The following is a 27,983-nucleotide window of genomic DNA, read 5'->3' as shown; positions in this document are numbered from 1 at the left end:
TTCCAAGAAATATTAAAGGAAAGACAGTGGACAATAACTTGGATATGCATGAAGGAAAGAACAATGTGGGAAATGGTAAATATGTGGCTAATGAGGACTAAACTCTGATTTTTTAATCTTGCCCAAATTCCTATCTGGGAGGTCTGAGGAGTCGTGCCTTACAAATCATAAATTCTCATCAGATGGGTTTTATTTAACCCTATATATTGTGACTTACTTTCCAGTCTGACTCTGGCATAACATTACAAGACAAAGAAGAAAATCAAAATATTTTACCCCAAAACATGTTTCTTTTCCATATCTTGAAATGGCCCTGCAAAGCTGTCTTTTGTTGGGGAAAAGTTGCATCTGTAAAGAATCTCTAGTAACATAGCTATATCTTTTTCTTCTAGGCCCTCCCGATCCTAAAGAGGTTAACTAAAAGTCTTGCACGTTTTAAAGATCTGAATAGGAAACATTTGTCATCTATGGTCTCTAAGGGCAGCCACTATAAGACTTCAAAAGAACCTTGATCTCCAGTCTTTCATCTTAACTGGAACATTTCCTTTCTATGATCCCAGGTCTTTAGATAAACTCAACAAATTGTCAACCAGAAAATGCTTAAATTTACTTATAACCTGGGGCCCTGACTTTGAGTTGTCCTGCCTTTCTGGACCAAACCAATGTATTTCTTAAATGTATTTGATTGATGTCTCATGCCTGCCTAAAATGTATAAAACCAAGCTGCGCCCCAACCACCTTGGGCACATGTTCTCAGGCCCTCCTGAGGGCTGTGTCATGGGTCATTGTCTCTCATATTTGGCTCAGAATAAATCTCTTCAAATATTTTACAGAGTTTGACTCTTTTCATTAACACTAGATTTAAAAAATAATATAATTTCTCTCTCTTAATTTCTCTAAACAATCTGTTTAAAGCAATAAATGTATTATTGTATTACTTGGTTTATAATATATATAGGCACCATATCAACGTCAATAATAGCATACAGGGAGGAGGAGGAAATGGAGACCTACAGGTGAAATGTAGCTATATTGGACCAGAATTAAGTTAGTATTAACCTGGAGAGGACTGTGATGGGTTAAGGATGCATGCAAACACACTTGCACACACTAAACCTCAAAAACTTGCTTTAAAAAAAGCTAACACAGGAATTGAAATGGTAAGCTAAAACATATTTGTATAACCAAAGAAAAGTGATATAAGAGAACCATAGGAACAAACAAGCATGTAGAAAAGTTCTAAAATGACAAACATAACTCTAAGTATACCAATAATTTTTTACATTAAATTTTACTGGACTAGAAAATCCACTCATAGGTAGAGGCAGTAATATAATATTAAGAGTATATTTTTTTCATAGAAAAAAAACTTTATATTTAAAATACAATAGAAAGAAAGTAATACAATGGTAAAAGATACATGAAGCAAACAGTAGACACAAGAGATCTGGAGAGACTATATTTAAATATATTTTAATACAAGAACCATCCTAGAGACTGAGGAGAACATTTCATAATGATAAAAAGGGTTAATTAATCAAAAAGATACAGCATTATAAATATAATTGCACCTAACTAGAGAGCCCCAAAATATGTGGAGGAAAAATGGACAGAATAAAAAAAAAAGAAACATTATCCACTAATTATATTTGGGTTTGTCAGTATTTATTTTCAGTTATTTCATTTCATTTCATTTCATTTCATTTCATTTCATTTCATTTCATTTCATTTCGTTTTATTTTAGATGGAGTCTCGTTCTGTCGCCCAGGCTGGAGTGCAGTGGTGTGATCTCGGCTCACTGCAACCTCTGCCTCCCAGGTCCCAGTTCAAGCAATTCTCCTCCCTCAGCCTCCCGAGTAGCTGGGATTACAGGCACGCACCACCATGCCCATCTAATTTTTGTATTTTTAGTAGAGATGAGTTTCACCATGTTGGCCAGGCTGGTCTTGAACTCCTGACCTCGTGATCTACCCTCCTCGGCCCCCCAAAGAGCTAGGATTACAGGTGTGAGCCACCATGCCTGGCGGGTATGTCAATATTTCTTTAAACATATTCTGATGGCAATTGATAGAAAAAGTTATTATCAGTAGAAAGGAATGTCTAGGTTATGATAAAGGATTGTGAAGATCTAGGTTTTATCATGCAGACAAAGCCTCCAGCAGGCATTAGAGAGAAGACTGTAAATGTTTCTTATCAGATATAAGGTTTGTGTTGATTAATGCTGGAGGAGTATAATGAGGCATGTCAAACCCCTACTTCCTTTCATGGCCTGAACCAGTCTTTCAGGTTAAATTTTAGAGTGCCCTGGCTGAGAAGAAAGTCCAATCAGATTTTTGTGGGGGAGACTTTTGAATTTTATTTTTGGTTTACACGTCAAAGAAAAAATCTCCAGGGAAATTATAAAATATTTTCTACTGAATGAATATAAGATCAGAACATATCAACATTAATGCAGGTAAAGCAATATTTAAAGAGAAATTTATAGCTTTAAAAATTAGAAAGGAAGACTTTAATAACCTAGAAAAATTAATTAAGCTTCCACCTTAAGAAACTACAAAAAGAAGAGCCAAAGTAGGATGAACGACTAAAGACCACAGCGGAAATCAATACAAATAAAACAGTGAAACAATAGAGGAAATTAGTGAAACTTACAATTGATTCCTTGAAGAGATCTACAAAATTGATAACATTTTAGTCAAATGACCAAGAAAAAAAGAGAGAAGATAGAAATTACCAAAACTGGGATTAAAAGAGGAAGTATTCTGAACCCTATGGAAATTAAAAGGCTTATAAAGGAATATTTTGAACAATCTTATGCCAACAATTTGTCAACTTAGATGAAATGGGCAAATTCATTAACAGAAATGATCAAAGTAGACTCAAAAAGAAATTATAAAATTTGCATATATATATCAGTGAAAAATATTAAAGTATTTAATTAAATTATTTTAAAATCTTCTTCAAAGGGAAGTCCAGGCCTGCATGGTTTTACTGGGAACTCTATTGACATTTAAATAATTAATAATACCAATCCAATGGAAATCTTTTCAAAAATAGAAGAAAAGGGGACACTTTACAGTTCATTTTACCCTGATACTAAAAGCCACAAAGATATCACAAGAAAACTATAGAACAACACTCCTCATGAATGTAAATGCTAAAATTGTTTAAATAACAACAAATTAGATCCAGTAATGTACAAAAAGGATTATATACTATTACCAAGTGTGGTCGGTTTATTACAGGAATGTTCTTTAGCTTAACATCTGAATATCAATTCATTTAATACATACATTAATAAAATAAATCAGTGGTCAGCAAACTATAGCCCCTGGGCCAAATCTGGCATGACATTTGTTTTTGCAAATAAAGTTTACTGAAACAAAGCCAAGCCCATTCATTTACATATTATCTATGATTGCTTTCTGCTACAAAAGCAGAGCTGATTGGTTGCAACAGAGCTCATGTGGCTCACAAAACCAAAAATATTTACTATATAGCCTTTTCTGGAAAATTCTGCTGACCCTTAAAGGAAAATGCCATATAATCATCTCAAGAGACACAGACAAAGCATTTGATAAAATTGAACTACCATTCATGGTAGAATTCTCAATAAACTAGGAATAGAAGGAAACTTTCTTACTTTAATAAAAGGCAGCTACATAAACCTATGACTAACAACATGCTTAAAGGTGAATGAATGCTTTCTTCCTAAGATTGGGTACAAGGCAAAAGGATGTACACTCTCACCACTTCTATTTAACCTTGGACTGAAGGTTCCAGCCAGTGCAATAAGGTAAGAAAATAAAAATGCAAAAATCAACATACAACCAACTGCAAAGGAAATTTAAAAAAAATTACATTCGCAATAGCATAAAAAGAATAAAGTATTCAGAAATAATGAAAGAAGTACAGGACAGTACACTGAAAATTACAAAAATTTGTCAAAGGAAATTAAGACCGAAACAAATGGAGATATGTCCCATGTTTGCAAATAGGAAAATACAGTATTGTCAAGGTGTCAGGTTTCCCAAAATTGATCCATAGATTCAATACAATTTCTATCTAAATACCATTAGTGTTTGCTGTAAAAGACATTGATAAGATGAACCTAACATTTGTCTTTTAAATCCAAAGGACCAAGATAAGCCAATATGATTTTATGAAAGAACAAAGTTCAAGGACTTACATGATTTCAAAATTTCAAAATTTACCATAAAGCTAGAGTAATCAAGACTGTGGTATTGGCATAAAAATACATATATAAGGCTGGGTGTGCTGGCTCACGCCTGTAATCCCAGTACTTTGGGAGGCAGAGGCGGGTGGATCACGAGGTCAGGAGATTGAGACCATCCTGGCTAACATGGTGAAAACCCGTCTCTACTAAAAATACAAAAAATTATCTGGGCATGGTGGCATGTGCCTGTAGTCCCAGGTACTTGGGAGGCTGAAGCACAAGAATCACTTGAACACGGAAGGCAATAAGGTAAGAAAATAAAAATACAAAAATCAACATACAACCAACTGCAAAGGTTGCAGTGAGCCGAGATTGTGCCACTGCAATCCAGCTTGGGCAACAGAGTGAGACTCTGTCTCAAAAAAATAAAAAAATACATTAATGTATTTTGGCATGGTGGTATACATATTTGGCAGATATGTATATAGCTTGGCATGGTGACTCATGCCTATAATCCAGCCTGGGTAACAGAGTAAGACCCCATTTTTAACAAAAGAAAAAAAATAGATACTGTAAACCAAAAATAATATTCTAAGTTCCCCAACCAATGGAATGGACCCCTCCTTTTGGCCAAGGGTATTTTATTTTATTTTTTTGAGACAGGGTCTCACTCTGTCACCCAGGCTGGAGTGCACTGATGCAGTCTCAACCTGCAACCTCTGCTTCCTGAACTCAAGCAATTCTCCAGCCTCAGCCTCCCGAGTAGCTAGGACTACAGGCACAGGCCATCACGCCTGGCTAATTTTTGTATTTTTTTGTAGAGACGAGAGTTTGCCACGTTGTCCAGGCTGGTCTAAAACGCTTGGACTCAAGCAATACTTTTGCCTCAGCCTTCCAAAATGCTGGGAATACAGGCATGAACAATTGTACCGGGCTAGAGCATTTTAAAGTAAACCTAAAACACTAGATCAGGCTACCATGGGAATGGGTGGTCAGACATGCCTCATTAAACATTCCTCCCTTTGGAATTCAGGCACAGCTGACCGGCATTAACATAGAAACAGCGACCTTCAGACTGACAGAATAGACTTTTTAGGTCTGATATGCTCTGAAACCTGCTATCTGGAGGCTTTATCTGCACAATAAGAACCTTTGTATCCACAACCCCATATCTTTTTTTTTTTTTTTTTTTTTTTTTTGAGACGGAGTCTCGGTCTGTCGCCCAGACTGGAGTGCAGTGGCCGGATCTCAGCGCACTGCAAGCTCCGCCTCCCGGGTTCACGCCATTCTCCTGCCTCAGCCTCCCGAGTAGCTGGGACTACAGGCGCCCGCTGCCTCGCCCGGCTAGTTTTTTGTATTTTTTAGTAGAGACGGGGTTTCACTGGGTTAGCCAGGATGGTCTCGATCTCCTGACCTCGTGATCCGCCGGTCTCGGCCTCCCAAAGTGCTGGGATTACAGGCTTGAGCCACCGTGCCTGGCCCACAACCCCATATCTTAACCCAGACACTCCCTTCTGTTGATTCTAGGTCTTTAGATAAATCTTTCAACCAACTGCCAATCAGAAAATCTTTGAATCCACCTGTGATCTGGAAGCCCTGATTTGAGCTGTCACCGCTCTCTGGACTGAAGCTATGTACATTTTACAGTATTGAATGATGTCCTACATCTCCCTAAAATGTATAAAAGCAAGCTGTAGCCCAACCACCTTGGGTACATGTTGTCAGGATTTCTTGAGGCTGTGTCATGGGCATGTCCTTAACCTTGGCAAAATAAACTTCTAAATTGATTGAGGCAGATACTTTTGGTTTACAGTACATAGATGGAAGGAATGGAAGGAACAGAACAGAGAGTTCAGAAAGAAACCCATGCATCTACTGTCAATTACATTTTGATAATTGAAATCAGAATATGAACTGAAATCTTGCACAAAATTAACACCAACTTTCTTATTGGACACCACCACTTACCCACAGTTAGCCTTTGGGTTGGGGGTTTCCACAGGATAGTGGGACCATTCCATGGTCACCAGAAAGATGTTACAGGATCCTAGCACTTACTGGGAATATCTACAGGCCCATCTCGGTTGCCAGAAAGATGTTATAGGAAAGGGGTCCAGATCCAGAACCCAAGAGAAGGTTCTTGGGTCTCACACAAGAAAGAATTCAGGGTGAGTCCATAGAGTAAAGTGAAAGCAAGTTTAAGAAAGTAAAGGAATAAAAGAATGGCTACGCCGTAGACAGAGCGCTGGTTGCCCATTTTTATGGTTAGTACTTGATGATATGCTAAACAAGGGATGAATTATTCATGCATCCCCTTTTTAGACCATATAGGGTAATGTCCTGGTGTTGCCATGGCATCTGTAATCTATCATGGCACTGGTGGGAGTGTAGCAGTGAGGATGGTAAGAAGTTACTTTTGTCGCCACCTAGTTTTTGGTGGGTGTTAGCCAGTTTCTTTACTGCAAACTGTTTTATCTGCAAGCTGTTTATGACCTGTATTTTATGCCAGCCTCCTATCTCATCCTGTGACTTAGAATGCCTTAACTGTCTGGGAATGCAGGCTAGTAGGTTTCAGCCTCATTTTACACAGCTTCTACTCAAAATGGAGTTGCTCTGGTTCACACGCCTGACATTACCCCTCCCTTTTTTAATCCTAAGGGTTTGTATAATTTTAATCCTAAGGGTTGCAGAGAGTTGAAAATTCATCTTCTGTAACTTCTTCATGATGAATAGGAGCCATGATATTCCTGCCTAACTATGAGAGTCTCTTGTATTCAGGGTAGAGAGGAGCTCAGTCGGAAAGCATCAGTATGGTGAGGGCAATTAATGACTCTGAGTTTTGACAAAAGGTGATATTTGGAAGATTCATAAGTGTTTAACTTAAGAAAATGAGTAAGCTTATCCTAACACAAATAGCACAACAGCAATATATTCCACAACAGTAAAGCAAAAGAAATAAAATTATTCCAAGTAAACTAAGTTAGAGGGCTTTCCATGAACTGGGCACCTGTTGGAACCAAGCTGACATGGGGTTGTTATCTGATTCCAATATGTGCTCAGAATTAGAATGCTGATTTAGATTTTACATTACCCATCCCTCTTGTTTCCTCTGAGCAACAGTCAGATGTCACTAGTTGGTTCACAGGAATAAGCAGGGTTAGTCTAAATTGCAGAAACAAACTTAAAAACAACTGATGAGACTAGAATTTAATAACAAGTGTACCACAGTTTTTGAAACATAATTTCTCTCCAGTGTCCCATTTTTACTAAAGACAAATCATGGTAAGTCTGATTTGCTTTATTATACATGGCCTGATTATTTGTATAAAGTGCAATAAGAATAATTATTTTTTACATAAACTCTTTTTAAATTGGCTTTGATGGAACTTTATTCCATAGAAGGAATCTAAGACTTTTTTAGAGCCCAGCCCTGCCATAGGTTTGTACCTCAAATACCTATGAGGTGAGTAAATTCCCCTGCTCAGGGTCCCAAGATAACCTGGGGATCCTGGACCTGTTAGAAAGTGACATTCTTTACTTACCACAGGTCAGAAACCCTGTACAGTGGCTGTTGTAGACAAGGTCTGAGGTCAATTCCCCAAGGGGCTTTTATTAGCTTTACAAGACAAGTTTGATTCCTTAAAAGAAAACATGCCATTCCAGTCAAAGCCTTGGTAAAATATCCAGTGTTTCCAATTGTGTCCTGTTGCAAAAGAAAACAGGTTCTTATTTCAGTTATGCAAATAACTATATTGCCATAACATAAGAATACTCACAAACAGTTTCCAAATTCTGGAGAAATTAGGTTGAGAGAACCAAATACACTTCAAATGTTATTCACAGCAATATACTTTACTCAACTGCTAAGAGCTGCAAATAGCTCAAAAGATAAGTTTCCTTGACTCTGAAAAACAAAACAAAGGATCAGCAGCATTTTAAGCAAAGCTAAAATGATTAGTCTTCTATTGGTTCAGTCAATTCAGTTAACTTCTGTTCTGCTTGATATGCCTGAACATTTCAGCTCTCCATGAGTATTCTGAAAGTGTTTTCCTTTATTTTAATATCACAATTTCCAAAGTTATCAGAAACCTGCATTGAAGAACACTTGTTAGAGTTCTATAGTTGATTATAAACCAACTTTTGAAGAGGATTAAAACAAGACAACAATTGTGTGTGGATGACAAAAAATCTTAGGACAGCCACTATTAAAGTCACAATTGATAAGGAAATTTGCTTCCTTCTGTGGTATACAATGATTTTATGTAACAATTATAATTATTCATAATATACACTAAGTCATATCAGAATTATAAGACTTTTAAAAATAATTTTGGATATATACCAATAATACATTTATACAATTACAGCCCCCCAAAATCTAAACACCATTTTACATTTGGTAATGCTTCCTGTATGATTTTTGTACCAAATAAGCCAAACATGACTGTTGCATTAGTGCATTATTGATGACAAACCCCATTCTTTATAAAACGTTATAGACAAATGTATTCAATCTTAATGAGTTTGACTTTTAGGTAAGATTTTCACAAACCTTTTATAACCCTTCATTTTTTTTTTTTTGTTAAGGAGCAAATTATAGCAGGTTTTTGCTCTAAAAAACTTGTGCTTTTATTCCAATGCTTAATTTATAGAAAAACTGAATACCCCTTTAACTTTAGTCAATATATTCACACACAGAATGTCTTACAGTTAATTTTTCACAACTTTCCAAAACTTGCTTAAACCTTCAGCTTCATTCTATCTAACTTAAAACAATAATTTAACCATTTAATCTAAGGAAGAAAATTTACATTCCCATGACTTCTAATAATCTTTTACCAAAAGCACATTTCACTTTCCTTACACACCTTATGTGTAGAACTATTCTTCAGTAGTCTCAATTACATGTTACAACGTTAACTCTCAGCGATTTTTACTTTTGGTGAAATCCCTGGTTAGTAAGCATTTTAATTATGTACTAGGTGTGGAGCCTAAGACACAGACACAAGTGCAGATAAGGTCTGACTTTTTCTCGCATTGCCGGGGGTATGGCTAACATCACATGTCTCCAGGTCTTATCTAGACTCTAATGTCATCAAAGTAGGTAAATTGAACAATTTTCAAAATGAAAGCAGCAGCTTATGACCTTAAAGCATTTAGCAAACCTAATATCTGACCTGCATAATTTAGACCAAATGTTTACATTTTTAAGATATTTTCATTTTACCAGTAATCTTTAAAACTGTCTTCATTTCTCAAAGATTACTTAAGTCACATTAACTAAATAAAAGGCATTATACATTTAGTTTTTCTTACAAAAATAGGACTTAAGCACTTATTATTTTTAATCAATTAATCAAAGCTCTTTTATATACAAACACCACACCCATTATACACATAAATACACAAACTGACAGAAGATAAAGGACTCATCTCCTAAGATGGGAATTGAACCCTGAACCCGGGCCACCACTGTGAAAGAGAAGCACAGCCACATCGTTATAAGGTCAAGCTCCCAAGGACATACAAGACAAGAGGGAAACCTCATCCAGTTTTTTTGGGGGACCTGCACCAAAGTTTGTAACTGACCAGTTTGCTGGGCCATCTTGAACAGCAGGCTTAAAGATGTCCTAAGTCCATGTTCTATCCTAAGGTACCCCTCTTTATGACAGAATAATACAGAATGACACAGGAAACACACCAGATTGGCTACAGCTTAAGACTAGCCTCACAAATCCTTTCTTCCATTAATCAAAACTTTGTAAGAAATAGTGATTTTTACCATTCCTACAACCAGTTTGCACAGAGAGAGACGATAGCATTGCCTGAGGCAAGGTGGGGAAGGCCAGGTGTTCAGGGAAGCCATACAAAGACCCACCCATTGCAGCGACAGTGAAGAGTTCAGGTGGTCACTTCTCAGTAGTGAAGGGATGTTTTCCAGCAGTCCCATCGGCTCTCAAGTTTTCCCTTTATGGGAGGAAAAATCTCCTCATGTCCCATGATCCTGTACCTGCCTAACCCTGTCACCCACATCCGTCAGCAAAGAGTACAAGGCAAATTATTCCAAGGAGAATAGAAGTTAACATCCTGTAGTGCCGAATCTGTTCTTAGCCAAAAGGGACTTTACTGAGAGGGTCTTCTAGCCCCCTAAATCTTAGAAGGGACTCTAACCCTCCTAAGTTGGGCCTCTAACCCAATCCCATTCTTTATCTGGGTACCCCACCACTTACCCAAAGTTGTCCAATCAGTGCTGTAGTCTATTTCCTTTGAGTCAGAAGTCTCGTCAGTATCGTCCCCTTAGGGTTCACCAGAAAGACGTTACCAGACCCCAACACTTACCCAAAGTTAGCCTTTGGGTCAGGGTTTCCATACTATAGTCCATTCCATAGTTGCCAGAAAGATGTTATAGGACCTTGCCACTTACTGGGGCCTTACGCAGTATAATCCCATCTGGGTCACCAGAAAGATGTTACAGGAAAGGGTTCCAGATCCAGACCCCTAGAGAGGGTTCTTGGATCTCGCACAAAGAAGAATTCAGAGCGAGTCCATAGAGTAAAGTGAAAGCAAGTTTATTAAGTAAAGGAATAAAATAATGGCTACTCCATAGATCTAGCAACCCCAAGGGCTGCTGGTTGCCCATTTTTATGGTTGTTTCTTGATGATAAGCTAAATAAGGGGTGGATTATTCATGCCTCCCCTTTTTAGACCATATAGGGTAACTTCCTGACATTGCAGTGACATCTGTAAACTGTCATGCTGCCAGTGTGAGTGTAGCAGTGAGGACGACAAGAGGTCATTCTCGTCACCATCTTAGTTTTTGTGGGTTTTAGCCAGCTTCTTTACTGCAACCTGTTTTATCAGCAAGGTCTTTATGACCTGTATTTTGTGCCAGCCTCCTATCTCATCCTGTGACTTATAATGCCTTAACTCTCTGGGAATGCAACCCAGTATGTTTCAGCCTCATTTTACCCAGCACCTACTCAAGATGGAGTTGCTCTGGTTCACACACCTCTGACAACTTAATTTATTTGCCTCTTTTATCAGCTTTTGCTCATGCATACAGTTGCCTCTCCCATTTAAACCTTAGTACAGTGGTTCTCAAAATGTGGTATGGGGATGGATACTTTCAGAGTCGGCTAGGTTAAAACTAGTTTCATAATAATCCTAATGTAATATTTGCTCTTTTCACTTCGTTCTCTTGTGAGCATAATGTGGGTAAAATATATTTTTTTCCTATGAAAACGTGTTACCACATAACAGTTTTATTGTTGATGTTTTAAATGAGTTGGTAATGATCTTTAACATTTGTTTTTATTTACAACACGGTAAATATTGATAGATAAAATCCACGTGAACAAAATCTTTTTTTGATCTTCAATAGTTTTTATGGGTATAATGAGTTCTTGAGATAAAAGTTTGAAAACCATTGCCCTTGTCTATCTGCCAGGTGTAAGAACTCCTATTGACCACATTTGTTACCAGAGGATTAGACAAAGAATTGGAGTGGTTTTCTTTGAGTGATAACTTGTCTTGATTGCAAAAATCATCTACGTCAAGATAAACTATAGCTTTTGGCCAGAATGTCATTTAGAAATGCAACAAATGTTAATACAGGATTTCTTTTTGTTTTTCTTGGTGATGTGTAATGGAAATAAACACAATCCTAATAAAAGGAGAAGCATAAACACGGAAAGGATTTGGAAGAGTGTCTAGCATAAGAGTAAGCCCTTAACACAGGTAGTGATTATTACTATTTTATTATTACCCTATTACAGTTGCTATTCAGTTATTTATTCAACAAGTATTTATTGAGTACTATATGCCAGGCTCAATGATCTGCATTGGGGATTCAGTGATGGGCAAAACACAAACAGTTCTGCCTTCAAGGACTTTATAGTCAAGTGAGAGAGGAAGTAGAATCATCACATAAAAATTCTAATTACAAATCGTGGTAAGCAAATGAAGTGATAGAGGTATAAGTAGACCAAGATTTGCTCTGATTTTCAGAGTCAGTAAAAGCTTCTTTGAAGAAGTCCCAGTTAAGCTGAAATTTGAAAAATGGGAAGGAGGAATTAAGGAGACACAAAGGAAAGAGTAGCACGCTGAGCATGTTTACAGCGCCCACAGTAAAGAGAATGATGAGGGGGCCAATGTGGCTGAAACCCAAAGACTCAGTAACTATTTAAGAGCAAAAGCCACAATTACTTTTGCACCAATCTAATAGTAGTAGTAGTAGTAGGTTAGATCCCAAGCCATTGGGGGGATTTTTAAGGCTTTGCTAAGAATTTTAGACTTTCATCACATGATCAGTGGGGAGCCACGGAAAGCTTTAGGAAAAGTGTGACAACCTCAGATTTGCGCTTTCGAAAGATCACTGGCAGCTGGAGTGTAGTGGGGCAAGAGTGACAAACAGGGAGACTATGTACAGGGTTAAGGCAGTATCCCAGTGAAAGATGGTGGGAGCCTGCAACAGGATAATGGCAGGTAGAAACACAAAACAGTGGACGAATTTGGGATGTATAATATTTTGGAAGTAGGACCACAGGGCCTGGTGATTAACTGAAACTTTAGCACAATAATCACACAAAGTCGAAAAGCCTCCCCAGCAAGATCAGCTAATGGGTTATTGATAATTTGCAAAATCTTCACCATTCTCCCTTGGCAAAGATTCAAAAGCCCTGGTGATACAAAAGCCCTGGTGATACTCAGGGCCGACAGATAACTCATTCCGCACAGAGCGGGCCCACAAGTCGTCGCCCGCCTTGTGACGCAAGACTTTATTCCCTGGACGTCAGTGGCCTGGAAGCGCAGCGTTTCCTGGGCAACGCCATTGTCGCAGCTCCGGGCGGGGTAGGGATAACTAAAGACAACGGCCGGGGAGAGAACTCCACAAGAGAGGGAGAGTCAGAGAAAATGGGCAACAAGTGCGGCGGCTTCCGCCATGGCAGGTGATTCGAGGACTCAGCACGAGGCGAGAGTAGGGACCGGGAAGAGCCGGAAAACCCGCCTGTGATTGGCCGTCCAGGGGTATCGGTCGCTTGTGATTGGTGAGGCCCAAACAGACAGCTGCGTTTTGAACCGCGTAGGGTTCTGGGTAGCAAAGGCCTTGCAAGGGTCTTAACCGAAAGGGGGAGGGGGAAGGTCGCCAACAAACGGCTGAGCTCACAATCCAGGCCGGGGCGTCCCCCTCCCCCATGGAGAGAGCCAGACCGGAGCCTCAGCCTCAACAGCGCCCGTTGCGTCCCGCTCCGCCCCTGCTGCCGGTCGAGGGCACCACCTTTTGGGCAGCGGCCGTGGAGCCCCCTCCGTCGCCTCCCACACTAAGCGCGGCCGCCAGTGCGACCTTGGCCTCGTCGTGCGGGGAGGCCGTGGCGTCCGGCTTACCGCCCGCGGTGCGGCGGCTGCTGCAGGTGAAGCCAGAGCAGGTGTTGCTGCTACCACAGCCTCAGGCCCGGGACGAGGAAGCCGCTGCCTCGCCCGCGCAGGCGCGGCTGTTGCAGTTCAGGCCCGACCTTCGGCTCCTGCCGCCGCCGTCAGCGTCCGAGGGCGCCCCCTCCAGGCCGGAGTTGCACCCGGTGCAGCCCCGGGCGCTGCACTTCAAGGCCAAGAAGCAGGAGCTGGGGCCCGGCCTGGACCCGTCAGTGGGTCCTCGTGGGGGCGTCGAGACCGGTCCTAGAGCCTCCAGGGTGGTCAAGTTGGAAGGTCCGGGACCGGCCCTCGCCTACTTCCGAGGGAACGAGAAGGGCAAGCTGGAGGCCGAGGAGGTCATGAGAGACGCGATGAAAGGCGGGGATGGCAAAAGCCCGGCGGCCATCCGAGAAGGTGTGATCAAAACGGAGGAACCCGAGAGACTCCTCGAGGACTGCAGGCTCGACGCGGAGCCCGCGTCCAATGGCCTAGTTCATGGCAGCGCGGAGGTCATCTTGGCCCCAACGTCCGGTGCCTTTGGGCCGCACCAGCAAGACCTCAGGATCCCTTTGACTCTCCACACGGTCCCCCCTGGGGCCCGGATCCAGTTTCAGGGAGCTCCGCCTTCAGAGCTGATAAGATTGACCAAAGTCCCCCTTACACCAGTGCCTATTAAAATGCAGTCCCTACTGGAGCCTTCTGTAAAAATCGAAACGAAAGATGTCCCGCTCACCGTGTTGCCCTCAGATGCAGGTATTAGACAGCAGGGGAGTCGGGTTTTCAAAACTGCACCTGTGTTGCCCATAGCTGTTTTGTCAGCAGTTCCCAAGTCTAAACTACAAAAGTGAAGTCATGGAACCTATTATTTTCAGGGCAGAGTCTGCACAGGTTATCACTTCTGATCGACTTGTATATGTAGCAGTAAAATACACGAATGCCTTCAAGATTCTCAAGTATTTTTTAAAAAATCGATTTTAAGGCCCAGTATTTAGATAGGACTAATTTTTGTACACAAAAATAGAGGTATTTTCTAGACAGCACAGAGCCCTCAGTTTATATGCTACAAATAATCAAGATTAAAAATATTGTATTATAATAGCTCAGTACTTTTATATGTGTCAAGATATAGAGGAAATTATGGTGTTTAATGAAAAAAGGGATTATAGTTAAATAGGAAAGTTTATATCCATTATAGAGGCTATCTTTAAAAATGAACAGTAAACATTCTTCTAGCAGAAAACAGTACGTGATTCGATGTAATATTTTAGTGTTTATTCCTCTGAAAGGTAAGGACTTATAGAAATACTGAAAAGAATACGGTAGAATGAGCCATAAATATTGTTTTTAAAGAAATGACTAGTTGTAGCGGTAACAAGTACAAATAGATGTTTTTATTTCTATCCAGTATTTCCAGATATAAAGTTAGCAAATTCTTATTTTACGATTTAGTTCACACAGAACACTTTGCCAATGAACATCTTGGAAAGTCATATTAATCTTTGGTTCATATTTTCTTTATTTATTTTTTAAATTTTCTGTGTTGATTCTTCCTCTCCACTCCACTCTGTTGCTTTTCTCTTTAGTATTTTTTAGATTTTTGTTTTCTAAAGGAAAGAAAGGGAAAGCTTTCTTTATACTACTTATTTCATCCTTAGTGTTTTAAAGAAATTTTTAATATATCAGGCAATCCTAAAATATAAATTTATGGACAGTTATTTTTGATGAAATACATGAGAGATGTGAATTTGATAGCTTCCTTTGTTGAAATTTCAACTGGCTCTGTGACTTTCTTCTTTTAAATTTTATTTTATGAAAAAGAGATGCTCGTCTTGAACTCCTGAGCTGAAGCAATCCTCCGCCTCGGCCTCCCAAAGTAATGGGATTACAGGTGTGAGCCATTGTGCCTGCCTTCTCTGACTTTCAAAAAAATTACTTTTATTATTTTCTCTCATTTTTTTTCTGAAATATTGGCAGAGAGGTTCTAGGAACGAAGGTCAGAAGCAAATGTGAGCCATTGCATCTGCCTTCTGTGACTTCCAAAAAACTTTTTTTGAGACCGAGTCTCACTCTGTTGCCCAGTCTGGAGTACTGTGGCGTGATCTCAGCTCGCTGCAACCTCCACCTCCTGGGTTCAAGCGATTCTCCTGCCTCAGCCTCCCAGGTAGCTGGGACTACAGGCATGAGCCACCACGCCCAGCTAATTTTTGTAGTTTCAGTAGAGATGGGGTTTCACCATGTTGGCCAGGCTGGTCTCAAACTCCTGACCTCACATGATCCACCTGCCTTGGCCTCCCAAAGTGCTGGGATTACAGGCGTGAGCCACCTTGCCTGACCCAAAAAATTATTTTTATTGTTTTCTCTCATTTTTCTCCCAGTACACGGGACTAGTGTTGATGATTCCACTTGGTAGGAACTTCATCTTCATAGTGAAATACAACTAATATAGTATTATAGTTTGATAAATATTTTTGCTTGAAAGGACACAAGAGCAGCATGTAGATGAGTTCCTGTGAATGTTTAGAGAACCTCTACCTAGCTAAGATTATAGTCATGAGTAAGTCATGCATGGTTCCTGTCCCTTAATGATAGAATATTTTTATTGGTAAATAAACTAAATGTTAATTATTGTTAGAGGTACTAATAATACAGATCAAAGAAGTAATAAGCCAACAATTTACTCTCTTCAACATGATTATTTCCACAGTATCTTCAACAGTATTATTCTCTTTGAGGAAAAGGAGTCATTCTAAACTACAGTTCAGAATGGCGAGTTCAGGGGATGTAAGGAATTGTGGAATACTGGCAGGTTTTTTTGGTTATACTGAAGTGTGTATTTCCTCCACATATTTCAAAAATAAGTATAGATGGAGGTGCACTTTACCTTAAAATTGTGTGTGTGTGTGGCACATTAATTTAGCCTCTTAATTTTTGTCATGTAGGCATACCAGACACTCCCTTCAGTAAGGACAGAAATGGTCATGTGAAGCGACCCATGAACGCATTTATGGTTTGGGCAAGGATCCACCGACCAGCACTAGCCAAAGCTAACCCAGCAGCCAACAATGCAGAAATCAGTGTCCAGCTTGGGTTAGAGTGGAACAAACTTAGTGAAGAACAAAAGAAACCCTATTACGATGAAGCACAAAAGATTAAAGAAAAGCACAGAGAGGAATTTCCTGGTAATCAAATGAAATAATGCCTCTTACTTCTTTTACATGAATTTATTTAGTTAAAGATTAGGGTAGGTTGAGTTTGAAAGACAAAAATGTATAATTTTTTTCTGGTATGTACAAAAAAGAGAATAATGACTAATATAACAACAATTGACATGACACTGGGCATGAGTTTCCTTAAGTGGAACCAAGCAAAGGGATATCTGATTTCATATTCACCAACCCATACAAATCAGAGGACACTCAGTTTCATTGTGATTTTGATTTAGATAGATATAAATTTAATGAAAGTACATCTCGAAAGCTTTAGGCTATGATTTTGCAAGTAAACTATAGAAGTGTTAAAATGATAGCAACAGAAAAAAATGCAGTCTACACTTAATGAGAATGCAGGGATTGTCACCATATTCTGTTTTAACATATGATTGTCAGAACAAAGTCCTGCCTTCTGATTGACAGATTTAGCCCTGTCATGATATAGTGTGAAATAAATCCGATTTCTCCCTAGCAGTGAGAATGTAGGGATTAAGCTTGGGAAAATGCAAGTATGGCCAGCATGTCTGTGCAAGGTGGGACAAAACTTACTATTTTCTGAAATATTGGGAGAGAGGTTCTAGGAATGAAGGTCAGAGGCAGCAGCTGTAGGGAACCAGTGATTGTTCTGATTACACAGTGGCTGCAAATGCCATAGTTCCACTGGTCTGACTTTGGAAGAAATTGAGTTATTTGTGGACTTGGAGATTGCTGAGTTTAGGAGAGTGACTTTTCTTGAACTAGGCATAAAAATAGTGACTGATCGGCCGGGTGCCGTGGCTCACACCTGTAATCCCAGCACTTTGGGAGGCCGAGGCGGGTGGGTCACGAGGTCAGGAGATCGAGACCATCCTGGCTAATACAGTGAAACCCCATCTCTACTAAAAATACATTTAAAAAAAAAATTAGCCAGTCGTGGTGGTGGGCATCTGTGTCCCACCTACTGGGGAGGCTGAGGCAGGAGAATGGCGTGAACCCAGGAGGCAGAGCTTGCAGTGAGCTGAGATCTTGCCACTGCACTCCAGTCTGAGTGACAGAGCAAGACTCTGTCTCAAAAAAAAAAAAAAAAAAGTGACTGATTATTAGTGACTATTGCATTGTAAGATACAGACAATTGTATCTTACAGAAAGTGAGGAAATGAGGAGATGAATAATGTCATAGTGAGGCATTGTTTGATAAGGTGGAGGAAAGGCTTTGGGATTCAAGTACAGGGGTTTTGATGTTGACTCTACTACAGATTCATTCTGTGTCATTGGTTATAAAACATTTGACCCTTGGCCGGGTGCAGTGGCTCACGCCTGTAATCCCAGCCCTTTGGGAGGCCGAGGCGCGCGGATCACGAGGTCAGGAGTTCGAGACCAGTCTGGCCAACTAAAAATACAAAAAATTAGTCGGATGTGGTGGTGTGCACCTGTAATCCCAGCTGCTCAGGAGGCTGAGGCAAGAGAATCCCGTGAACCTGGGAGGCAGAGGTTGCAGTGAGCCAAGATTGCGCCATTGCACTACAGTCCAGGCAACAGTGCAAGACTCTGTCTCAAAAAAAAAAAAAAAAAAATTGACCCTCTTCCTTTCAATTATGAGTTGTAACATTGGCCACTAGTCAGGAGCTATTTGGATATGTATGTTAAAATACACAGTGGAGAAGTCATTCACTGAAATAATATCCCGGAGCTGGAAAAGATACTTTAGACAATAATTTGTTTTAAAAACACTTTAAAGTGCTTTGCATTTTAGTATGAAAAAATTATTTAAAGGCTAAATAGAGGCTACACATTTAAACATATTTTGTCTTCTATAGGTTGGGTTTATCAGCCTCGTCCAGGGAAGCGAAAACGATTCCCTCTAAGTGTTTCCAATGTATTTTCTGGTACCACACAGAATATCATCTCTACAAATCCTACAACAGTTTATCCTTATCGCTCACCTACATACTCTGTGGTAATTCCCAGCCTACAGAATCCCATCACTCATCCAGTTGGTGAGTTAGTTTTATTGTAGATTACTGTTTTTTAAATATCTGCAAGAAAATTTTACCTCAAGTTTGAAGTTTTCTTTCTGTTAGTCTTAAGAATTTGGAACAACAATATTAAAGAAAAAAAAGAAGAGGGAAAGTGAGAACATTAAATTGGAGAAGGAAAAATTTCAGTAGACATCAAAACCAGAGTCTGCCAGAGTAGCAAATAATCCATGTGTAAAACCTCAGACCTTTTAAGCAAATCAGGATGGGCCCATAGATTAGGCAGATAATGCAGGAAATGACTGAGGTAATTCAATAGGAAAAAGGAGAGTCTTTTTACTAACAGCATGAAAGAATGTCTTGATAATGGGGTATGAGGCATCCTGTCCTGGAACTTAGTAATGATGCTGATTTGTTGAGACCATTCTCTCACTGCTCTAGAAAAGCAGTGGAAGTAATCTATTTTCTACCAAATATTTGTTTGGTTCATTATATTAATCTTTCTAAATGTCTCCTCTGAGTTCTTTACATTCCTGTTATTGATTTTAAGAACCAAAAATTGAGAAGCTAATATCTTAATAACTTGTTATAGGGCTATTCATCATTGGTTTGTTTTTCCAGAACATTTTTTTTTTCTTTCTTGAGACAGAGTTTTCACTCTTGTTGACCAGGCCGGAGTGCAATGGTGCAATCTCAGCTCACCACAACCTCCGCCTCCCGGGTTCAAGCAATTCTCCTGCCTCAGCCTCCTGAGTAGCTGGTATTATAGGCATGTATCACCACACCTGGCTAATTTTGTATTTTTTCTGGAGATGGGGTTTCTCCATGTTGGTCAGGCTGGTCTGGAACTCCCGACCTCAGGTGATCCACCCGCCCCAGCCTTCCCAAGTGCTGGGATTATAGGCATGTACCACCACACCCGGCTAATTTTGTATTTTTTGTAGAGATGGGGTTTCTCCATGTTGGTCAGGCTGGTCTGGAACTCCTGACCTCAGGTGATTTGTCCGCCCCAGCCTCCCGAAGTGCTGGGATTACAGGCATGAGCCACCATGCCTGGCCCCCAGAACATGTTTTAACCATTTTTAAAGGAGAGCTTTATACATTCACTACTTGCTGTCACTTTTTTTTTTTTTTTTTTTTTTTTTTGAGACAGGGTCTCACACTGTTGCCCAGGCTGCAGTGCAGTAGCAGGATCACAGGTCACTGCAGCCTTGTCCTCCTGGGCTCAAACGATTCTCCCACCTCAGGCTCCCTAGTAGCTGGGACTACAGGTGCACACCACCATGCCCGGCTAATTTTTGTATTTTTTTAGAGATGGAGTTTTGTCATGTTGCCCAGGCCGGTATCGAATCCTGGGCTCAAGTGATCCACCCACCTTGCCCTCTCAAAGTGCCAGGATTATAAGTGTGAGCCACCACACCTGGCCCACATTCTTGAAACTACTAAGACTGCTTAAACCTGCTTTTTCTATTTTTTTTTTTAACCTGTTTAAATCCTTCTGGTAATAAAGCCACCCATATGAGCTGAGAGTTTTAGATACCTTGGAAACTGACTTACTAGAATTTTAGACATTTTCAGTGTTGTTGTTGTTTTTAATGTATCATTTTAGCAATTGATAGCAACAAGCTACATTCCAGATGTCTAGACTCAAGAGAGAGATGCAGAAAGCTGATCCTATAGCCCTATTCTCTCCTAGCACAGTCAGGCACTCTCAGTCTTCACTATTTGGTAGTGACTTCTTTAATCTTGTATTTCAACCCAGGCTTAATTATGACTTTTTCCGCTTACCTTGTTTTTCTGTTACATTATTTATTTATTTTTTGAGACAGAGTCTTGCTCTATTACCCAAGATGGAGTGTAGTGGCCCGATCTCGGCTCACTGCAGCCTCTGCCTCCTGGGTTCAAGCAATTCTCCCACCTCAGCCTCCCGAGTAGCTGAGACTACAGGTGCACACCACCATGCCCATCTAATTTTTGCATTTTTAGTAGAGATGGGGTTTCACCATGTTATCCTGGCCTCAAGTGATCCACCCATTTCGGCTTCCCAAAGTGCTGGGATTACAGGTGTGAGCCACCATGCCCAGCCTGTGTTATGTTATGATTTCTGTTTTCATAATATAAGTTTCTTCTTTTTATCCCTTTTTCCAAGACCTCACTTACATCTGCTTCTACCCACTGTTAAATGCTGTATATTTTCTCTTCCCAGAAACAGAATTAACAGTGTTCTTATTTGAAGCAGCTGACATTTGATATATTAATTTTATGCCATTCTGAGCAAAGATAAGGGTTGAGTAGAAACTGGAAAATTTTTTCTAATGTTGGCAGGGTTCTTTCTCCATGATGTTGTATTTAAGTATGGTAGGTAGAATTATAGGAAGCATTTCAGAGCTATGCACAACAGTAATCAAATCTAAGACAACAATTATTTTTTTGTTTGTGCTTAGTTTTTTGTTTTGTTTTGTTTTTTACAGTATCCCTTATTTCTGGTGATATATAGTGTCAGTAAAGATTCATTTCTTGGGCCAGCTGTGGTGACTCATGCCTTTAATCCTGGTGCTTTGGGAGCTTAGGAGTTCGAGACCAGCCTGGGCAACATAGCAAGACCCTGTCTCTAAAAACAAACAAAATTATTTCTTGCATCTTAAAAGATAAACAGAGAACATTATCTTATAAGCATAATTTGGGAATTATTAAGATATACACCTTAATAATAAATCATGAAATTTATCTGCTATTTTATTCCCCAATCATATAGCTTTGAAATATATTCTTATAGATTGTTCTCATCAACTTGGTGTTATATTACTTAGAGAAGTCAGTATCACTTGCAAATTTGGAAATTTCACTGTATATTTAATATTCTAAATCATTTGTGAAGCTTTTAGAACAGATTATAGCACATCTCTTGTGTGCTATAATCTTGGGGAATCATAATTTTAATATCTTGTCATGTGCAGATGTTAATTTATATACTTTTTTATTTGTTTCAAGTAATTTCATATTCTAAATATGAAGTTATGATAATTTTGTTTTTCAAGCATGTTTGCTTTATTTCCATGGAAGAAAGATACCAAGATAGTGAGGTATGTGATTTTTCTCATATAGAAACAATTTGCTCTTTTTCTGTAGCAAGCTTTGCGCATTAATATCATACTGTATAGATTTCACCACCATTTCAGGTGTAGCTAATAGACTCACCAAGCTAGAGTTCTCAAGGTCACCAGTTTCAATAGCTGGAAGTCATATTAACTTTCTAAAAATCTCTGGCAGAAGCCATTTGTACCTACTTTGTCTAAAATTTTCTTAGTTCTACCTTGAGGTTTTTAAAAACATTTTTAAATATTTATATTTATATATATATTTGAGATGAAGTCTCACTCTGTTGCCCATGCTGGAGTGCAGTGGCGCAATCTCAGCTCACTGCAACCTCTGCCTCCTGGGTTCAAGTGATTTTCCTGCCTCAGCCTCCCTAGTAGCTGGGATTACAGGCATGTACCACCATGCCCGGCTAATTTTTGTATTTTTAGTAGGGTTTCACCATGATAGCCAGGCTGGTTTTTCAAACTCCTGACCTCAGGTGACCTGCCCACCTCTGCCTCCCAAAGTGCTGAGATTACAGGCTGTGAGCACCCATGCCTGGACAGAGGTTTGTCTTTTTTTTTTTCTTTTTCTTTTTCTTCCTTTAAAAAAAAAAAAAAGTCTTAGGTGAATGCCATCTAAGATCTATTTATATTCTTTTTGTCAATTGAATTAGAACATTCTTTGAACTTGTCATTATATGGTAGTTGATCTAATATCTTTAACCTATTTGCTTTGAAAATTAGTTAGGGTTCAGAAATCTTCTTAAGGTCTTCTTTAGTAGAAAGAATTTATTGAGTCTGTCTATTCTCTTTCAGTTGCTGTTTATACCGTAATGACTAAATAATTCCACTGATTCTTTCCTTTTTGTAAAAATATTTAGAGTCAATTGGTATTGACTTTGAGGTCTCTCAGATGTGGCTCCTTCTGTTTTCCTTTGGACTGCCTAACGTTTTTGCATTTGCCTCACCGCAGTTGGGCTTATTTGTACATTTGGACAAGCTTTTGAAGGTTTTTTGTTGTTTGTTATTTTTGTTATCATTTTTTATTTTTTGCCAGTTAGCCATAGTAACTGTGACTTTGAGGCACATTTCTTTCTTCTGTATTTTTAGCATTGTTGTGTAAAATAATCTCCATTTTTCTATGAACTTTTTATTTTAATCTCTATCAGCCTTTTCCCTAGCCAGTATCAATATTCCAAAAATTGAATAACCCCAGGGTAGATTTTTTTGACTTTCTCTTTAGCCAGGATCATAAATTTATATATGTTGTGATTACTACTGCATAATATTTCACACACTGAATTAATGGATTTTCTAGTAATATTTCTCCATTATTTGGCTCTCAATCAAGCTGCTGCTGCTTTTTTTTTTTTTGAGAGGGAGTCTTACTCTGTCTCCCAGGCTGGAGTGCAGTGGCATGATCTCTGTTCCTTGCAACCTCTGCCTCTCAGGTTCAAGTGATTCTCCTGCCTCAGCCTCCTAAATAGGTGGGACTACAGGCAAGCGCCACCACGCCTGGCTAATTTTTGTATTTTTAGTAGAGATGGGGTTTCGCCACATTGGCCAGGCTGGTCTCGAACTCCTGGACTCAAGTAATTTGCCCATCTCAGCCTCCCAAAGTGCAGGGATTACAGGCATGAGCCACTGCACCCGGCCCTCAAGCTGATTACATTTTACTGGGTATTCTACCAAACCTTTTTGTTCTAATCAATCACTTGTCCTGTACTAGATCTTCCCAGTACACTTTTATCCCATTAAGATATTCAGTAAATATATGTGAATTGTGGCAGTTTAATCTCCCCTGTGACAGTGAGTTTTATCTCAGATATCTTCTGAGTGAATTCCAGTGGCACGTTTGTATGCCTGCTTGCCTGCCACCTTCACTACTAAGGTTTATTAAATCCTATTATGGGGCAAACTCTGCTAGGAAAATATATAAAGTTTTTTTATAGTCTCTGCTGTCAAAGAGTTAATAAGGTAGTCGTAGCAATTATAGATATAAATATAACTACTTTTACTATTTCTTTGATAGAATCTGTCTTGTCTGGTATTATTATGATTATTTTTTGAGATAGAGTTGTGCTCTGTTACCCAGGTGGGAGTGCAGTGGTGTGATCTCAGCTCACTGCAGCCTCCACCTACCAGGTTTAAGCAATTTTCCTGCCTCAGCCTCCCGAGTAGCTGGGATTACAGGTGCATGCCACCATGCCCGGCTGATTTTTGTATTTTTAGTAGAGATGGGGTTTTACCATGTTGGCCGGGCTGGTCTTGAACCTCTGACCTTAGGCAATCTACCTGTCTCGGCCTCCCTCCATCTATCTGTTGGGATTACAGGCGTGAGCCACCATGCCCAGCCCTTGTCTGGTATTATTTTTGTGTCTGGTACATTGTTTACTCTGTCACTCACATTTAGTACCATCTCCCAAGCTCCTCTTCTCTTTCTAGTTCTTTTTTTTTCTGTAGAGATGGGGTCTTGCTAGGTTGCCCAGTCTAGTCTCAAACTCCGGACTCAAGTGATTCTCCCATCTTGGCCTTCCAAAGTGTTGAGATTACAAATGTGAGCCATGGCACCCAACCTGTTTCTAGTTTCTGAAAGTGCTTATGTTACTGGCACAAGGTTCTTGGCTCTCAGTGTAACAGAAATTAACAAGAGACCAGGCAAATTTTTCCTCGACAGGGGTTGTTAGGGCTTATGCCTAGAAAGATTGGGCATTAAGAGAGACAGCGCAGGAGAAAGGGTTCTCTGGCTGGCTCTCCAAGGGAGTGCACTGTGGTGTCTTAAGGAGGGTGATATGCGTAATTCATGAGGCAGGTGAGTGTCATTACATATGCAGGGTGGAGTGCAGGGTGCGCAGACAAGTAAGGAATCATGCTAACTCATATGTTGATCATGATCAGAAAATCTCCCTGGGCGGAGATTTTAGTATTTCAATCCTAGAAATTTTACTATTACAATCCTAGGGGTTAGGATTGTCATTCTAATTCTAGATTGTCATTCTAGAATTCGCCAGGAGGCCATTCTCACATGCAGGCGATAGAGTTAACTACCTTGAGTAAGATTTATGGCGGAATGCTGCTTATCTTAGTTTTTTCAGACAGCTTGCAAGCTCTCTGGTCAATGGGTATGGTGTCAGTGGGGGTGGTGCTGCAAGGTCTGGTGGTCAGTGGGCATGTATAGAAAAATACGTAAGTGAAGGTGAGATGAGTCCCCCCACCCCATCCCACTACCGTGTCTCGCTTATAGCATGGTAGTCTGGAATTCTCTTCAGATCTTTGATTACATGTCTTTGATGCCAGTTATGCTAGCATTCTCCTTTTATATGAGTATTCCTATTCATTTAAAGGCTTTGGAACTTTTATAAAAGCTGTATCCATTCATACTTTTCTTAACTATTTTTTATTAACCAGGTTCTGGCTAGATACTGGGATACAAATAGGAATTGAGAGTTCCTGCTCTCAATCTCCCAGTTTAGTAATCATGGTTGAGGTGGCAGACATGCAAATAATCACAAAGATTTACACTATTTCCTGATAAGTGATAGATTTACGAGGTTTGGAGGGAACGTGGACAAGGGAAATTAAGCTGTGCTCGATAAATCAGGAAGGGCCTGAGTAGGGCCTGTGCCTCATAGATAGGAGGGCTAGTCCATATAACCTCATCAGGTGAGAATCAGGGCAGCATCATTACATCCTGTTTCTCTACTTCACTGGGTCAGAGGCCATCTTCAAACAGGTGGCTATGTCCTTTAATTCCCTACTTCCTGCTTTAAGAGGGGTATTATCTGCTTTATCTGGAGAAAAGGAAGGAGAGGGAAGTCACCTGGATGAGGCTGGAAAAAGATCCACATTTCTTTCAGTCTCTGACAGACATGTCCAACCACAGAATTTCTTGAACTGCATCTTCTTTATTAATGGATTCGGAACTGTATTGCAATACACTAGATCATGACTCTCTTGCTGTGGCATCCATCTGTCTTTCATCAGGAAAGTTGAATTAAATTTAGGCTAGGTGTGTCATTTGGGTCACTTAGCAGCTCAATCAGTAGTCCTGTCTTCTTCAGGAACAGAAAGCTAAAACATAATTGTTTCACCTACCTTTAAAAATTTTGCCATATCTTTCATGCTCTGCTGCAATAGTATTCCTTTTATATCTGTCACCAGTGGTTGACATGTGGCAAGTCCTGTTCTCACTTGGAAATTTCCTTTTGTATTCATATTGAATACAATAGAGGGAAATAATTTTGTTGTTTAAGTTTTTTTGGATAAAAAAATTAAGTGTCATTTGTAATTTAGTTTAATATAGAGAAGTTTATAAAAGAAAAGAAAAATGACCCATACTGCTACTCTGAAACCCCTAGTAATATTAAAAATAAGATTAATATATTTAGGTAAACAGAATATTCAAATAGTACCAGTAGGTATAAAATGAAAGTCTAGCTTTTCCTCCTGCCCCACTGCCCTGTCCCCTGTCTTAGATCATGGCTCCTTAAAGGTACCTAGTGTCAATAGCTTCATATTATTTTTAAATGTGTATATGCATACCAACATTTATGTGTTTTCAGTCTTTGGGTATATCTATCAATAATTTTGCTCATTTGTTTATTCATCTAAAAAATATTTGTTAAGGGCCTCTTCTGTGCCAGACAGAATGTTTCACCCTGGGGATACAGCAGCAAACAAAACAGAAAAGGTTGCTCTTCTCATGGCACTTAGAGTCTAGTTGGGAGAGAGAGACAAAAAATGTAAATAAACAAGAAAATAAGATAACTTCAGTTTGTTCAAAATACTGCAAATGAAACAGAGTGGTTTGATGTGATGATGCAGTTAGGTAAGGTGGTTGATGAAGGCCTCTGCTTATACAATTTATTAAACTTCACTGAAAGAAGAAAAACGTGGAATGACTCAGTTGATTCTTGATTTATGCTATTTTTATTTCTAAAGGTGAAACCTCACCTGCCATCCAGCTGCCCACACCTGCAGTCCAGCGCCCAAGCCCTGTCACACTTTTCCAGCCCAGCGTCTCCAGTGCTGCTCAGGTGGCTGTCCAGGATCCAAGTCTGCCGCTCTATCCAGCACTCCCGCCCCAACGCTTTGCTGGGCCTTCCCAGACAGACACTCATCAGCTGCATTCTGAAGGCACTCACACTGTGAAGCAACCCACCCCTGTCTCTCTAGAGAGCACCAACAGGATTTCAAATAGTGCAAGTACTGCCCATGCCAGATTTGCAACTTCGACCATCCAGCCTCCTAAGGAGTATTCCAGCGTTTCCCCTTGTCCCAGAAGTGCTCCAATCCCCCAGGCTTCTCCCATTCCACACCCACATGTCTACCAGCCCCCTCCCCTTGGCCATCCAGCCACACTCTTCGGGACACCACCAAGATTCTCTTTTCATCACCCTTACTTCCTACCCGGACCTCACTACTTCCCATCAAGGTAAATTAACATTTTTTTTTCCTTTTACCTAAACATTCAACTGATGAGTTTTTACCTGTGACAACATTTTTTGTTTGTTTTTAAATACTTAAAAGGGGACTTCTTCAGTTCTGCTGAATAGGAGACAAGCAGTTAACATAAATAGATGGAGAGGGCCAGGTGAGGACTGGGGGAGCTAGAGAGAGTGCATGCTCTAACTCAGCTCCAGCTGACTCTTGTTATGTAAGAATATAGGCTTCAGGCTGGGTGCAGTGGCTCGTGCCTGTAATTCCAGCACTTTGGGAGGCCAAGGTGGGTGGGTAACTTGAGGTCAGGAGTTTGAGACCAGCCTGGCCAACATGGTGAAACCTTGTCTCTACTAAAAATACAAAAATTAGCCAGGCATGGTGGCATGTGCCTGTGATCCCAGCTACTCAGGAGGCTGAAGCAGGAGAATCACTTGAACCCGGGAGGCAGAGGTTGCGGTGAGCTGAGATCACACCACTGCACTCCAGCCTGGGTGACCATCTCAAAAAAAAAAAAAAAAAAGAAAAGAAAAGAAAAAGAATATAGGCTTTAATGTCAGATAGAATTTTTCATGCAAAATAACTATAAGAAAAAGAATATAGGCTTTAACATTGTCAGATAGAATTTTTCATGCAAAATAACTATGAGACCTTAAGATTGTTTAGTCAAATGTATAGAGGTGTGCTTATTGTATAGAGGGTATGCTTCTCAAAC

At 39.8% G+C, this 27,983-nt stretch overlaps 1 protein-coding gene across 2 annotated transcripts in view; it reads left to right on the top strand.

Annotated features, from left to right (window-relative positions):
* Positions 1–6,979: 6,979 nt before the first annotated feature.
* Positions 6,980–27,983, top strand: part of SOX30 (SRY-box transcription factor 30) — a 32,503-nt gene continuing 11,499 nt past the window's right edge. The window contains exons 1-4 of one of the 2 annotated variants that reach the window (XM_015141321.3): positions 6,980–14,338; positions 16,525–16,764; positions 18,591–18,770; positions 26,771–27,263. In XM_015141321.3, coding sequence (XP_014996807.3) covers positions 13,372–14,338; positions 16,525–16,764; positions 18,591–18,770; positions 26,771–27,263 — 1,880 coding nt within the window. In that variant the 5' untranslated portion in view covers positions 6,980–13,371. The remainder of the gene's footprint in view (positions 14,339–16,524; positions 16,765–18,590; positions 18,771–26,770; positions 27,264–27,983) is intronic. The other variant, XM_015141323.3, reaches the window with a different exon arrangement.

This window comes from Macaca mulatta, chromosome 6 (genome assembly GCF_049350105.2).
Source record: "Macaca mulatta isolate MMU2019108-1 chromosome 6, T2T-MMU8v2.0, whole genome shotgun sequence".
Classification (NCBI taxonomy): Eukaryota; Metazoa; Chordata; class Mammalia; order Primates; family Cercopithecidae; genus Macaca; species Macaca mulatta.
This window is presented reverse-complemented; position numbering and strand designations above follow the sequence as displayed.